At 36.2% G+C, this 12,542-nt stretch overlaps 1 protein-coding gene and 1 long non-coding RNA gene across 2 annotated transcripts in view; one reads left to right on the forward strand and one right to left on the reverse strand.

Moving 5' to 3' along the window:
- The window catches only part of LOC128015874 (uncharacterized), a 327,822-nt gene extending 319,534 nt beyond the window's left edge, over positions 1–8,288 (forward strand). Inside the window, exon 2 of the long non-coding RNA XR_008184023.1 lies at positions 8,124–8,288. This is a non-coding gene — a long non-coding RNA (uncharacterized LOC128015874). The remainder of the gene's footprint in view (positions 1–8,123) is intronic.
- The window catches only part of LOC128015864 (receptor-type tyrosine-protein phosphatase gamma), an 83,823-nt gene that overhangs the window by 27,515 nt on the left and 43,766 nt on the right, over positions 1–12,542 (reverse strand). Inside the window, exons 4-7 of the mRNA XM_052600080.1 lie at positions 11,345–11,493; positions 3,473–3,568; positions 1,266–1,332; positions 142–299 (exon numbers count right to left, since the gene is read on the reverse strand). Coding sequence (XP_052456040.1) covers positions 142–299; positions 1,266–1,332; positions 3,473–3,568; positions 11,345–11,493 — 470 coding nt within the window. The remainder of the gene's footprint in view (positions 1–141; positions 300–1,265; positions 1,333–3,472; positions 3,569–11,344; positions 11,494–12,542) is intronic.

The following is a 12,542-nucleotide window of genomic DNA, read 5'->3' on the forward strand; positions in this document are numbered from 1 at the left end:
GATGGTACGAATATGATACAGGAGAATGAACGCAGACCAATTTCAAGCATAGTGCACACAGCTGGAGGTGATACATGATCATATGAATGTAAAGTGCATGTAGGCATGATTATGTGTGTGTGTGTGTGTGTCTTGGCCAACCTGGTGGTTGGACAGGTAAACAGGCCGACTGAAAATGATCCACTCCACGACTTTACTGCAGGGAGGTGTCGTGAGCGAACCGGTGTAGCGGTAATAACTTCCCAAGGATGATGGCAGCAGATCCCTCAGTGTGAATGGAACAAGGTTTGTTTCCTTCTCTGTAAAAACAAAAGACACAGAATAAACACTCCAAGATTGAAGGAGATATGAAGCCTGACTGAAGTACTATGATGCAGCAAAATATGTAGCACAAGTTTTGGTGACATTTTATTATCTTATACATAGTTCTTCTGGTATTTAGAAATATATAACTGGGTGGGCCAAGTTTCTGAACAATAGATGTGGCGATTGCATGTTAAACTTTTAGGACCTTGCAAATAGTTTTGATGAAATTTACAATTAAATTACTGTTTAAAAGTTTTCTGTCAGTGAGATAGAAAAAATAAAAAATAAAATAAATTAATAGTTTTAATAGGAAAAAATTCATGGAATTGCTCAAAAGTGACAGACAAGGCCTTAAAAAATGTTACAAAATACTGTCTTCAAATCAATGCTGCTCTTTTGAACTTTCTATTCATCAAAAAAATCCTGAAAAACGTATCATGGTTTCTACATAAATATCAATCATATCATATTTCATAATATAACTGTTTTTGCAGACTAACCTAGCCAAACTTTGTTTTCATAGTAGTTCACTTAAAAAAATATTAAGACCATTCACAATTCATATTTAATTTCTAATTGTGTGGATTCCATGTTTTTAATTCCAAAAGAGAACCTTTTGAAATTCATGATTATTTTAGGAAACTCTATTTGCTTCCAATAACCTAGAAAAGCCTCACTTTTCCTCTATTAGGACCAATATATTATATTGGTTCTATATATAGTGTAGCTATAGTGTAGTTGAAGTTATTTTGCAAGTGTAGTTATATTGCAACACTTTGCCTTTTTAATTTCCAAAGAGACATATAACCAACTGTATATAGAGCGAAAAATGGTTCTTTGTAGAAAACATTTTGTGCTAAGGCTTAGATGCTCAGATTTTATTATATATTACATTTATTTATTTGTATTTCCTTTTATTATAATTGAACACTGAAAGCTGTTTATATGGCAACATTTACCGTGATGGACTACCCGTTTGAGACCTGTGATGATGGGCTCAGCTGCAATGTTGTCTTTCTTCGCCACCTAGAAAACAAACAAACATTTGAAATTAGCAATTATTCTGTTTTTCTATGTTAAAGAAATACACAAAGGATGAGCTGCATTTAAATCCTGCTATATTATCGAACACAAGTTTCCCATGTGCTCTGCTTATGCAACATTAAAAACTAGAGCAAGCTGACATAAGCACCTTTTATTCAGGTTGATGGAGAAGCTCATTCAGGTCAGAGATGAAATATACTCACTGGTGCTCTCTGAGGATTCATTTGGTTGAACAAGGTGGCAATAAAAGAGCCCAAGGGAACCACCAATACAGGAGCTCCACATCGATTAACTATATAAAACCCCAAGGAATGGACATGTCACACGCCACATGACACCATTTGTCTAAGCACTAATAGCGGTAAGCCATAACGCTGTCACAAGTGGGTGAAAGAGTTTAAGTCCACCGACGTAGGTTATTCTTTCAGCGTTTGACAATGGATAAACATAGGACACACCTGCGTTCCACTTTCAGCGTGAAGAATAGGCCTGTCAAATTAGTTAAGGTGTGTAAAAACCTACTGTATGTGAGCGTGCAAGGCATGTTATGAATGAAGGGGAATGAATATTGCAAAAAAGCTTATGTTATTTATTTCCGCGGATCATCACGCTGACCTGTTAAGCCTGTTTTTCTCTATACATTCATGTGGCAGCTCTGAATACTGAGGCTGTGCACCACAAATATTCTCTCTTTTTTTGGCTTAAAAATCATTAAGAAAACCAGGAAAATTGTGCCATTTTCAGCCTTGATAAGAACATTGGTCACAGTAAAAAAGGACTAGTAAAAATTTACAAACAGGAGACAATGCTGGTAGGAGCATAATGGTATGTCTGTAAAACCGGACAAAAAATTTTCTCACTGATGGTTACAGTGGAGGTCTATGAAGCAAGGCATTTCAAAAAGTAGAAAAATTAGGCTTGAATTTGTATTTATGCACTTATATTTGGGTTAGTAAGTATATATATATTTATAGAAATGAATACTTTTATTTACTTTAAATTGTGGCAAAAGATTTATTTCATATAAATGCTATTCATTAGAATTTTCTTATTCATCAGTGAATCCTGAAATGCATCCTGGTTTCCACCCAAAAATCAGTTTTCAACAATAATAACAAATGTTTATTGAAGACCAAATCAGCACATTGCTTCCTTTGCCATCACAGGCAATACATAAAATTGTGAAACATTAAAATAGAAAACAATTATTTTAAATTGTAATGATAATTTACAGTATTACCGTTTTAACTTTATTGTTGACCATATAAATGCAACTTTGGTAAGCAGAAGAGACTTTCAGAACACATAAAAAAAAATCTCTGTAACCCTAAACTTTATGAACATTACAATGAGTTACACTAGTTGTAAAGTTGTCTAAATCATGCTTTTAGTGGTTGGACTTCCTTTCTAGAGGATAAACGTCAGATTATGCAGGCCCAGATGGAAAACAAAAATAAAGACTGCAGATTGCCCACAAAAATCTGCAGACTTTATTTTTGTTTCCCATCTGGGCCTGCATAATCAGACATTTATCCATAAATTACAATAATGCCCCTAATATGCTGAACTATTAGCATAAAACAATTTTATGAAAATAATTTATGTTATCCGAATACATGGCTAACTACATCTACCAGAAGAAGCCATGCTAACCAGTTAAATCTTGACCTCTATATTATACCATGTTATTGTTCACATGTTCATACATGAATAAAGATCGCAAGAACCTTTGAAGAGACAAGACTACCAGGTCACTTCATCATGCTAGTCACTCACAAAGTCTTGCAGCTACACTTCTGAAGCAGTTTAGTTGTACTTTAACTTTTATCCCAATGCAATGCCTTGCCCCATGGACTCTCATTATTCTTTGAAATTGAAGCAAGAAGCAAGTTTATTCTATTATACTGTGAGAAGAGCGAGAGAGAAAGATGGCTAGAAGGCAGCAGAAGATGTCAGTGCTTTCTTCTACCTGTTGCAAATGGTGAAAATAGGCCCTGAGGCTACATGGGCCCAACCCAAATCTATCTGATGTTTTTAGTCTCTGGTACCATGAGCTATAAAGACCTATTTCACAAGCTGGTAAACATTTGAAAATCCCCCCAAAATCAAAGAAGATCTTCACCTGAAAGAAGACAGCCATGGCGGCGATGATTCGTCTCTCCTTTATCGCGGTGCTCAGACTGTCAAAATCATCTGAATTGTAGAAATAAATCTGCATCTATGAGGCAAAGAGATGAGAACATGGTTTTATAACTGCATTCCTACTTGACAGGGTATGAAATGGCTCGTACTAATGTTCTGCTTTAACTTTCCTGTTTGGTAAACACAAAGCATTGTGCTATCGAAATTGGTACAGTACGCTGTCAAATCCTCACAAACTGATATTCCTCTCATCATCTTCACACGCACAATAACGGCATATCTGGCATATCCTACTTCTCTCATCACTCTACATTTTGACATCTGAGACAACTAGGGATTATATGTTTTCTCTCTGAGGATGGATTTAGGGAGAAAGCGAAACTCAGAAGCAAATCCCCTCAGCACGGCGCAATAACAACGTGTCTTTGTTGCCTTAAACATGGTCTCTGAACAAACGCACAAAGTGCCGTGTGTCAAATAAATGCTAAATTTACTATAGCAGAAGAAACGGGGCCGATCGCACAAAGACAGAGAAGGGGAGAAAAGAAAAGCGGGATGAATGGCATGTCAAAGCTCACAGCAGCGGAGTAATCGTGAAAGAGATCGTTGAAATGCAGGGAATAAGATTAAGCCACGCTATGACAATCACGTTCCAATTGAGCTTATTTTCTGGCAGCCTTTCATGCGACGGCATTATTTGCCTGCCGTTGTTGTTCTTTCTTCATTTTATTTTGTGGACTTCCCATTAGCACATTTCCCTGGTTATTTAATGGTGCGTGTAGAAAAACAGCAAACTCTTATTTTGTTAGACCAGTGGTTTTTAACTGACGGTGCGGCAGTCTCTTTTTAAAAGAGAAAGCAATGCTAAATGCAAAGAATAAAATGCTGCTAACCATATGATCTTATATTTCAGGACAGGAAAGTACTTTTTTAAAGAAATAAATCAGAGGCTTTGTGTCCAATCAAACTCAACCTTTAAGTAACTGGAAACATTTGTTATCTTAAATTATGCATGGTAAAGAATATGACACAAACTAAATAAAAAACAGGTTACAGATATAATATTGGCCTGTTATGCGTTTTGCTTAGGCATTCTGGTTGTTTTTTAACACTTTTTTATGTACTTTAGTTGCATACTAACACTCTGGTTCCTAGATATTAATTTAGGGATGCAACAAATATTTGGCAACCAAAATTATTCAGCCAAAAATAGCAACAAAAACGTTCAGTGTTCGGTCAAATAAGCAAAAAGACAGAATAAATTGTACTGAGCAATGACATGAAGCGATCAAATAGAGGCGTGCACTAATTCAGCAAATGTGACGGCAGTGTAGAATAGTTTAAAAAAATGTCAGAAACAGATGCACAAAAACATTACAAGCAACAAAATCGAGAAACTGTTTAGCACTGCATCGCATGTCTTCAATGAGAAGAGGAAGGGGTGGTTTTTGCTGGTTACTGTATGATAACTGAAATCACGAAATGTCCTTAAACAATTAAATAAACTACAGGACATTGTGTTTTCTAAATACACATACAAATTGAATTTATTCAAAGTGCAAGGAAAATCTGCACTGAAATGGTGTTCTGAAATCCGTCAATTGCTTAGTAAAATTTGATGTGACAATGTGATGCGTGCGAATAAACGTCTTCCTAAGTTCGTATTGAGAATCATTTATAAATCTGCTGTTGTCAGAAAAAAGAAGCACTGAGGTCTTCCTCCGGGTTTCTGCCAAAATAAAAGCTGAGAAAAAGCAGGAACTCAATCTACATTAATAAACTCAACCAACATTAATAAATGTTATTATTTAGGTTTATGGATTTGCTTACTTGTTTTATCATCAGCCAGACACATAAGCAAAAGTCCGATCACTTACAAAGTTAAAGAACATTCCTCCTCAAGAAGATGCACAATTTGAGATATGATTCAATAATCTGATATAGTGAGAATGTGGAGCTCAATCTCGAGGAGGAAAAAACACTTCACTTTTATTCAGAGGCCCAAAGTGAGAAATAATATGCAATTTTGTAAAGACAACAGCCTACTTAAATCAATCAGAGAACACATTACATGCATAAAATGCACATAAATAACAGTTATCACTCTTTATCTCCCAACAATGTCTTAAGATGATATTTAAAGGCTTCATTTAAAGCTTTACATTATAGCAAGATTTTTCTATAAAATCGTTTATGGATAATTAAGTAACCCTAAGATGTTTCAGTCCAATAAATGTTATTCTTAAGTTTACTTTATAAAAATCCTTAAAGATTTCATAGCAAAAATACAGGTGCACCTCAACCTGAAGGCAGACATTTTTAGAAGTGTATTAAAAAGCCTTTTACATGCTAATTTAAACAAATATTTGATCTAAAGTTTCAATAAACTGTTCCAACTATTCCAAGAAACTATCATTTAACGTCAGGCTTCACGGGGTTACCATCTATTGCAAACAGTATGTGCTGAAGTTTAACACCACGGGTTAAGAGTTCATTAAACACTCATGCTGATGTTTGCCTTGGCAAGCAACACTTATAAAAGTCGCAAAAAGGCCAAAAAATTAAATGAAAATGATTGCTGTTGTAGTTTAATTTACTGTGCCAGATTTGAGCCAGAGGTCAAATGAAGTCATTGATAGATAATTGGATGCATCTCTTCTCAGTCTCTGGCTTCAGTACATTTGGGTTTTAAATCACTAGATAATGCTAAGCGGCTACCAGCAGCGTACGGAATTGCATACACATCAATTGTATGTTGGTGTAAAATGGGATTTATGGAGCAAAGTCGATTCGTCTAATGAGAAAGTGCTGCCAGAGAGGTGGAGCCGGCCCAGGTCGTCTGACCTCTGTGCCAGCTAATTTCCAACAAACTAAGACTGATGAATACAAATGATTTTGCTTTCCCTTCCTCTAAATTGTTGTTGTGTAGACACTGTATTGATAGAAAAGAAATACTGCTAAATCATGGATAAATGCCAGTAGGGTTTGGCTCAAACAGCATTAGCATTTGTTTCTACTCTGCACATATTCTGACCTTGTTGGAACACTGAAATTAAATGGAATGAAATAAAGAGCTATTTCTGTAACGGAGACTGGTACACCCTTGGCAAGGAAACAGGCATGTCAAAGGAACCCAGGGCATTTTAGGCAAAAGCTAGGAAACAGATAACTAACCTCCAAACAAAGTAATTAAGACCAGACAATGTCAGAAGGGGTGGACAGTGAATTAAACCGCTAATAAAGAGAAGAAAGAACAAAGTCTTTAATGAAAACCAATCAGTCTCCTTCAGGCCTCTTTTAAATCACAGACTTTAATGGTGTCCATTTATTGTCTTCACAGGGGAAAATATATTACTCGTTTATCACTAAATCTCATTAGCCAATTAGCTTCCTCCAAGAGTCAATACAGAGTTTATGGTGAGCGAGAGTAAAGCGCAGCACAAACACGGTCAGTTAATGAATCAAAATGGGACAGAAACCATGTGCGGAAACAAAACTTTAAAAAAAGCCAGCATACCCTTGACTTAACACGGTCCAGCATATAATGTGTGATTGCAAAGCGATATTTAACTTGAATGCAGTAGTCCATACTGAATTATCTGGCTATGCACTCAAAATAAAAAATGACTGCAGTGCACCTAACATTGTCTCGCATAGCTTTCAAACTTCAATGTGCATCCAGTGTTTTCAAGGGCAAATGGAGAAGGTTTACAATCAATCGTTAATACTTATCTTGCACAAAATAATATCTGCAAGGAAAAAGAGACTCTTTTTGAACTGTATGGCTGTTGAAAACAAGAAAAATTAGCCAGCAAGGCATTGAAGAGAAATACGCTTAATTAAAGATTAAGGCTTTTCGTCATCGTTGACTGAGATGAACACTGGGGCTCAGTACTTCTTTTCTCATATCCACAACATGTATTAAAAATAGAAAGAATAGAGATAGATAGATAGATAGATAGATAGATAGATAGATAGATAGATAGATAGATAGATAGATAATTTCTAATTATTTATTCATATATATATATATATATATATATATATATATATATATATATATATATATATATATATATATGTATATATATATATATATATATATATATATATATATATGTATATATATATATGTATATATATATATATATATATATGTATATATATATATATATATATATATATATATATATATATATGTATATATATATATGTATATATATATATATATATATATATATATATATATATATATATGTATATATATATATTAGGGGTGTAACGATACGCGTATTCGTATTGAACCGTTCGGTACGACGCTTTCGGTTCGGTACGCGGTACGCATTATGTATACCGAACGGTTCGTTGGAGTAATTAATTATATTTGAAAAAAAAAAAAAAAGAGAGAGAGAGAAATATAATGATATGCGTTCAACAAGGTAGCCCAATAACCCAAACAACGTAACAGGCAACGCCCCTGACACTCCCGAAGAAGAAAAAAACACCATCTTATATGTTTATGTTAGGCTACTCAGCAGGCGCTCGCTCACTCAGTACGCGCTGAAGGCTCGTTGCAAAATGGCCAATGCGTTTAACAGACTAGAAAAAGAAGATCCTCCAGTAACCAACAGGTCTGGTGTTTGGGTGCACTTTGGATTCCCTTTAAGCTATAATGGTGATGGCAAGAGAGTGGTGGATAAAAAAAACAACGGTATGTCGCATCTGCAACATGACAGGGTACACCAGCGGGAATAAAAAAAAAAAAAAAAAAAACACCAGCGGGAATATCTGGGATATATGCGTCAGTACTATCTGGGAAAAGACGAAAAAAAGGAGAAACATGCACGCAGCAAACTATCCCTGCAGCATTTAGAAACTATAGCTTACAGGGAATCCAACCCAAACACCAGACCTGTTGGTTATTTTAGGATCTTATATTTCTGGTCTGTTAAAGGCATTCGACATTTTGCAACGAGCCTTCAGCGCGTGCTGAGTGAGCGAGCGCCTTAGGGGCCGTTCACATATCGTGCCTAAAAACGCATGGAAAACGCTAAGCGCGTCTTTCTCCTCCTTTCCAAAGCGCTTGGGCAGAAGCGCTCATGAGGCGTCTGTCTTTGCTAAGCAACAATGACGTGCTCTCTCCATGAGACGCGGAAATTTCAGCGAAGGATAAATGGATTTGCAGCTCTAAAAATCGCTTGCAGTAGCTCTGCTACTAAATTTATTTCAAAATTGCAATCCATATACAACTATGATCAGCTGATCCTTCATCTTGGCTGAGCTCTCAACGTTGTTACGGGAAAGGATGAAGCTGATTGGTTAGTTCTTGTCACATGACCCGCGGTGCGCTTGCGGCATTCTGAAAAGTTGAGATGTTTTTACATTTTGCTGTATCTAAAACGTATCGAACCGAACCGAACCGAACCGTGACATCAGTGTATCGTATCGAACCGAACCGTGAATTTTGTGAACCGTTACACCCCTAATATATATATATATATATATATGTATGCATATATATATATATATATATATATGTATATATATATATATATATATATGTATATATGTATATATTAGGGGTGTAACGATACGCGTATTCGTATTGAACCGTTCGGTACGACGCTTTCGGTTCGGTACGCGGTACGCATTACGTATACCGAACGGTTCGTTGGAGTAATTAATTATATTTGAAAAAAAAAAAAAAAAGAGAGAGAGAGAGAAATATAATGATATGCGTTCAACAAGGTAGCCCAATAACCCAAACAACGTAACAGGCAACGCCCCTGACACTCCCGAAGAAGAAAAAAACACCATCTTATATGTTTATGTTAGGCTACTCAGCAGGCGCTCGCTCACTCAGTACGCGCTGAAGGCTCGTTGCAAAATAGCCAATGCGTTGAACAGACTAGAAATGAGAAGATCCTCCAATAACCAACAGGTCTGGTGTTTGGGTGCACTTTGGATTCCCTTTAAGCTATAATGGTGATGGCAAGAGAGTGGTGGATAAAAAAAACAACGGTATGTCGCATCTGCAACATGACAGGGTACACCAGCGGGAATACAAAAAAAAAAAAAAAACACCAGCGGGAATATCTGGGATATATGCGTCAGTACTATCTGGGAAAAGACGAAAAAAAGGAGAAACATGCACGCAGCAAACTATCCCTGCAGCATTTAGACACTATAGCTTACAGGGAATCCAACCCAAACACCAGACCTGTTGGTTATTTTAGGATCTTATATTTCTGGTCTGTTAAATGCATTCGACATTTTGCAACGAGCCTTCAGCGCGTGCTGAGTGAGCGAGCGCCTTAGGGGCCGTTCACATATCGTGCCTAAAAACGCATGGAAAACGCTAAGCGCGTCTTTCTCCTCCTTTCCAAAGCGCTCGGGCAGAAGCGCTCATGAGGCGTCTGTCTTTGCTAAGCAACAATGACGTGCTCTCTCCATGAGACACGGAAATTTCAGCGAAGGATAAATGGATTTGCAGCTCTAAAAATCGCTTGCAGTAGCTCTGCTACTAAATTTATTTCAAAATTGCAATCCATATACAACTATGATCAGCTGTTCCTTCATCTTGGCTGAGCTCTCAACGTTGTTACGGGAAAGGATGAAGCTGATTGGTTGGTTCTTGTCACATGACCCGCGGTGCGCTTGCGGCATTCTGAAAAGTTGAGATGTTTTTGCATTTTGCTGTATCTAAAACGTATCGAACCGAACCGAACCGAACCGTGACATCAGTGTATCGTATCGAACCGAACCGTGAATTTTGTGAACCGTTACACCCCTAGTATATATATATATATATATATATGTATATATATATATATATATATATATATATATATATATATATATGTATATATATATATATGTATGTATGTATTGTGTATATGTATTGTATGTGTATATGTATGTGTATATGTATTTGTATGTATATAGCATTATTATTAAATAATTATCACAATAATTGAAATAATACTGAATAGAAAGAATTCCGCCCATTTTCAAACCAAGATGAGCTGAATACCAGACGACCAGAATTCAAACAATTTTTAAAATATCACCTGAGGTGAAAAGGGAGCTGAATCTCCTTGCTCCTCAGTGAAATGTAGCGGCTGCACCATCAAGTCAATAAAACACAATCGATCCAGTTTCATTGAGAGGTACTTCAATTAGTGCAGATTAGTACTCCACTTTCAACCCACTCAAGTCAAGGTGGAATCCTTGAACTTTATTGAAGAAACTCTTTTAGTAATGTTATCCTCCTCGTCTAAAATCCATTCCTAATCAGATTTTTTTATTGTGAAAGTGGGTGGTTTAAGGACTATTCACAATGACTGTTGTGAACAGGATTTTGTAAAGAAACAATGGACTTCTTTAGGCCTTTTGAGACCAGAAACCAACTTTTTTTTCGTTGTCAATGAAAGATTTCAGATTTTGATCGGGTTTCCAGAGATGTAGCGATAGCACTAACATATGGTTCTGTGACGAATCAACTACATTTCAGAAATGTCCCGATATAAAATAGTTGATTTAGATTTTTTTTCTGAAGACATGTATAGTCATTGATATATATTGACTGAGTAATCCACTATTTTGTACGGGGGGGGGTGACAATTTTCACAATTTTCAAAAGGTGACAATTTTCACCTGAGATTTGAGTCAGATTACAGAGGGGTAAAAATGACTGAACTGGGGACCTATGGTTGAGTTGGCATGGAATGACCCATAGAAAAGGCCTCTTAAATTCACACTAAGTAAATGGAACTGGAACAGGGTTTTTTTGTGTGTTTGTGTGTGTGTAGTTAACATACTTAACATTATGGACATAATGCCACACACTCACCTCTACTGGAAACCTCTTTCCATTGATACTGTGCTCAGAACCAGCTGATCCATTGGTGCTGCCCCAGTGGAACTCCACTTTTTCTGCTTTGAAGCGTCCAGGTAGACCAGCCCCTCTCACAAAGTAATCATTCTTCAGAACAATAGACACTGGAATGAAAAAAAAAAACACAGTTAAGAGAGTTAAATACTTTTACAATTAAGTATAAATACGTATTTCACATTTAATGAACCATAGTATGTAAAACTAAGAATGCCCAAGTATATGTACTTTTTAAGCTGTGCAATTCAACAACAGACAATACAGGCACATATGTACTGTATATACATTTCAATATCCCACTTTTCTTCAGACTGTAAAATGCTCCAGAGGAATTTTGTCTTTTTTATGTTGACAAAGGACCTTTAAAACAAATAATGATGCAGAAGAAACTGAGTGTGTACTCTGCAGGCCAGAGCGGACACATCAAAATGAGCTCCATGGGCTCTCCTGGCACAGACCGTCACATTATACCGCATTAAGAAATGACCCCTTGACTCTTCAAAGCTTGGATTGGTAAACAAATTGAAAAATCTTCTGCTGGGTAGTCTCTGCAGAAACAGGATAACTACTTCATGCAACTTGTTTTTCCAAGGCTAATTAATGAGCTTGGCCAAATTCAATGCTGTTTTAAAACATTCAGGACCCTTGAATCCATTTAAATGTAAGTGAAGTCAAATAGGAGCGTCATCTGCAGCATTACTGACCCTATTGTTAATAAATCAGAACAATAACAATTTTCACACTCAGATCATAAAAAGATCAACTTTACAATGCATTTATTGAATGTTCAACCAAGTATCACCTGACAAATAGCTTATAATTATCTCTGCATTTTGTGATTGGATAGGAGAAAGCAACAATTAAAATTACAATTACATATTTCATTTCAAAACAGCTTTAAATGGCTACTTTAATTGGTTTTCATCTCATAAAACATTTATGATATCATATATCTACTGCATACTCCATAAAAATTGGTCAAGGCCCATTCATGTGCATTTTTTGAGTGTATTAAAAAAAAAAAAAAAAACCTAGGCTGAACTACAAAGAACCACTCAGGACCATCTCACACAAGAAACGCTCTCGTGTGAAGATCTCGGTTTAATTCTCAAGTAAACTTAAGCGTAGGGGTGAGAACAAACAAACTGATTTAGTC

Source organism: Carassius gibelio, chromosome A6, assembly GCF_023724105.1.
Source record: "Carassius gibelio isolate Cgi1373 ecotype wild population from Czech Republic chromosome A6, carGib1.2-hapl.c, whole genome shotgun sequence".
In the NCBI taxonomy this organism is placed as follows: domain Eukaryota; kingdom Metazoa; phylum Chordata; class Actinopteri; order Cypriniformes; family Cyprinidae; genus Carassius; species Carassius gibelio.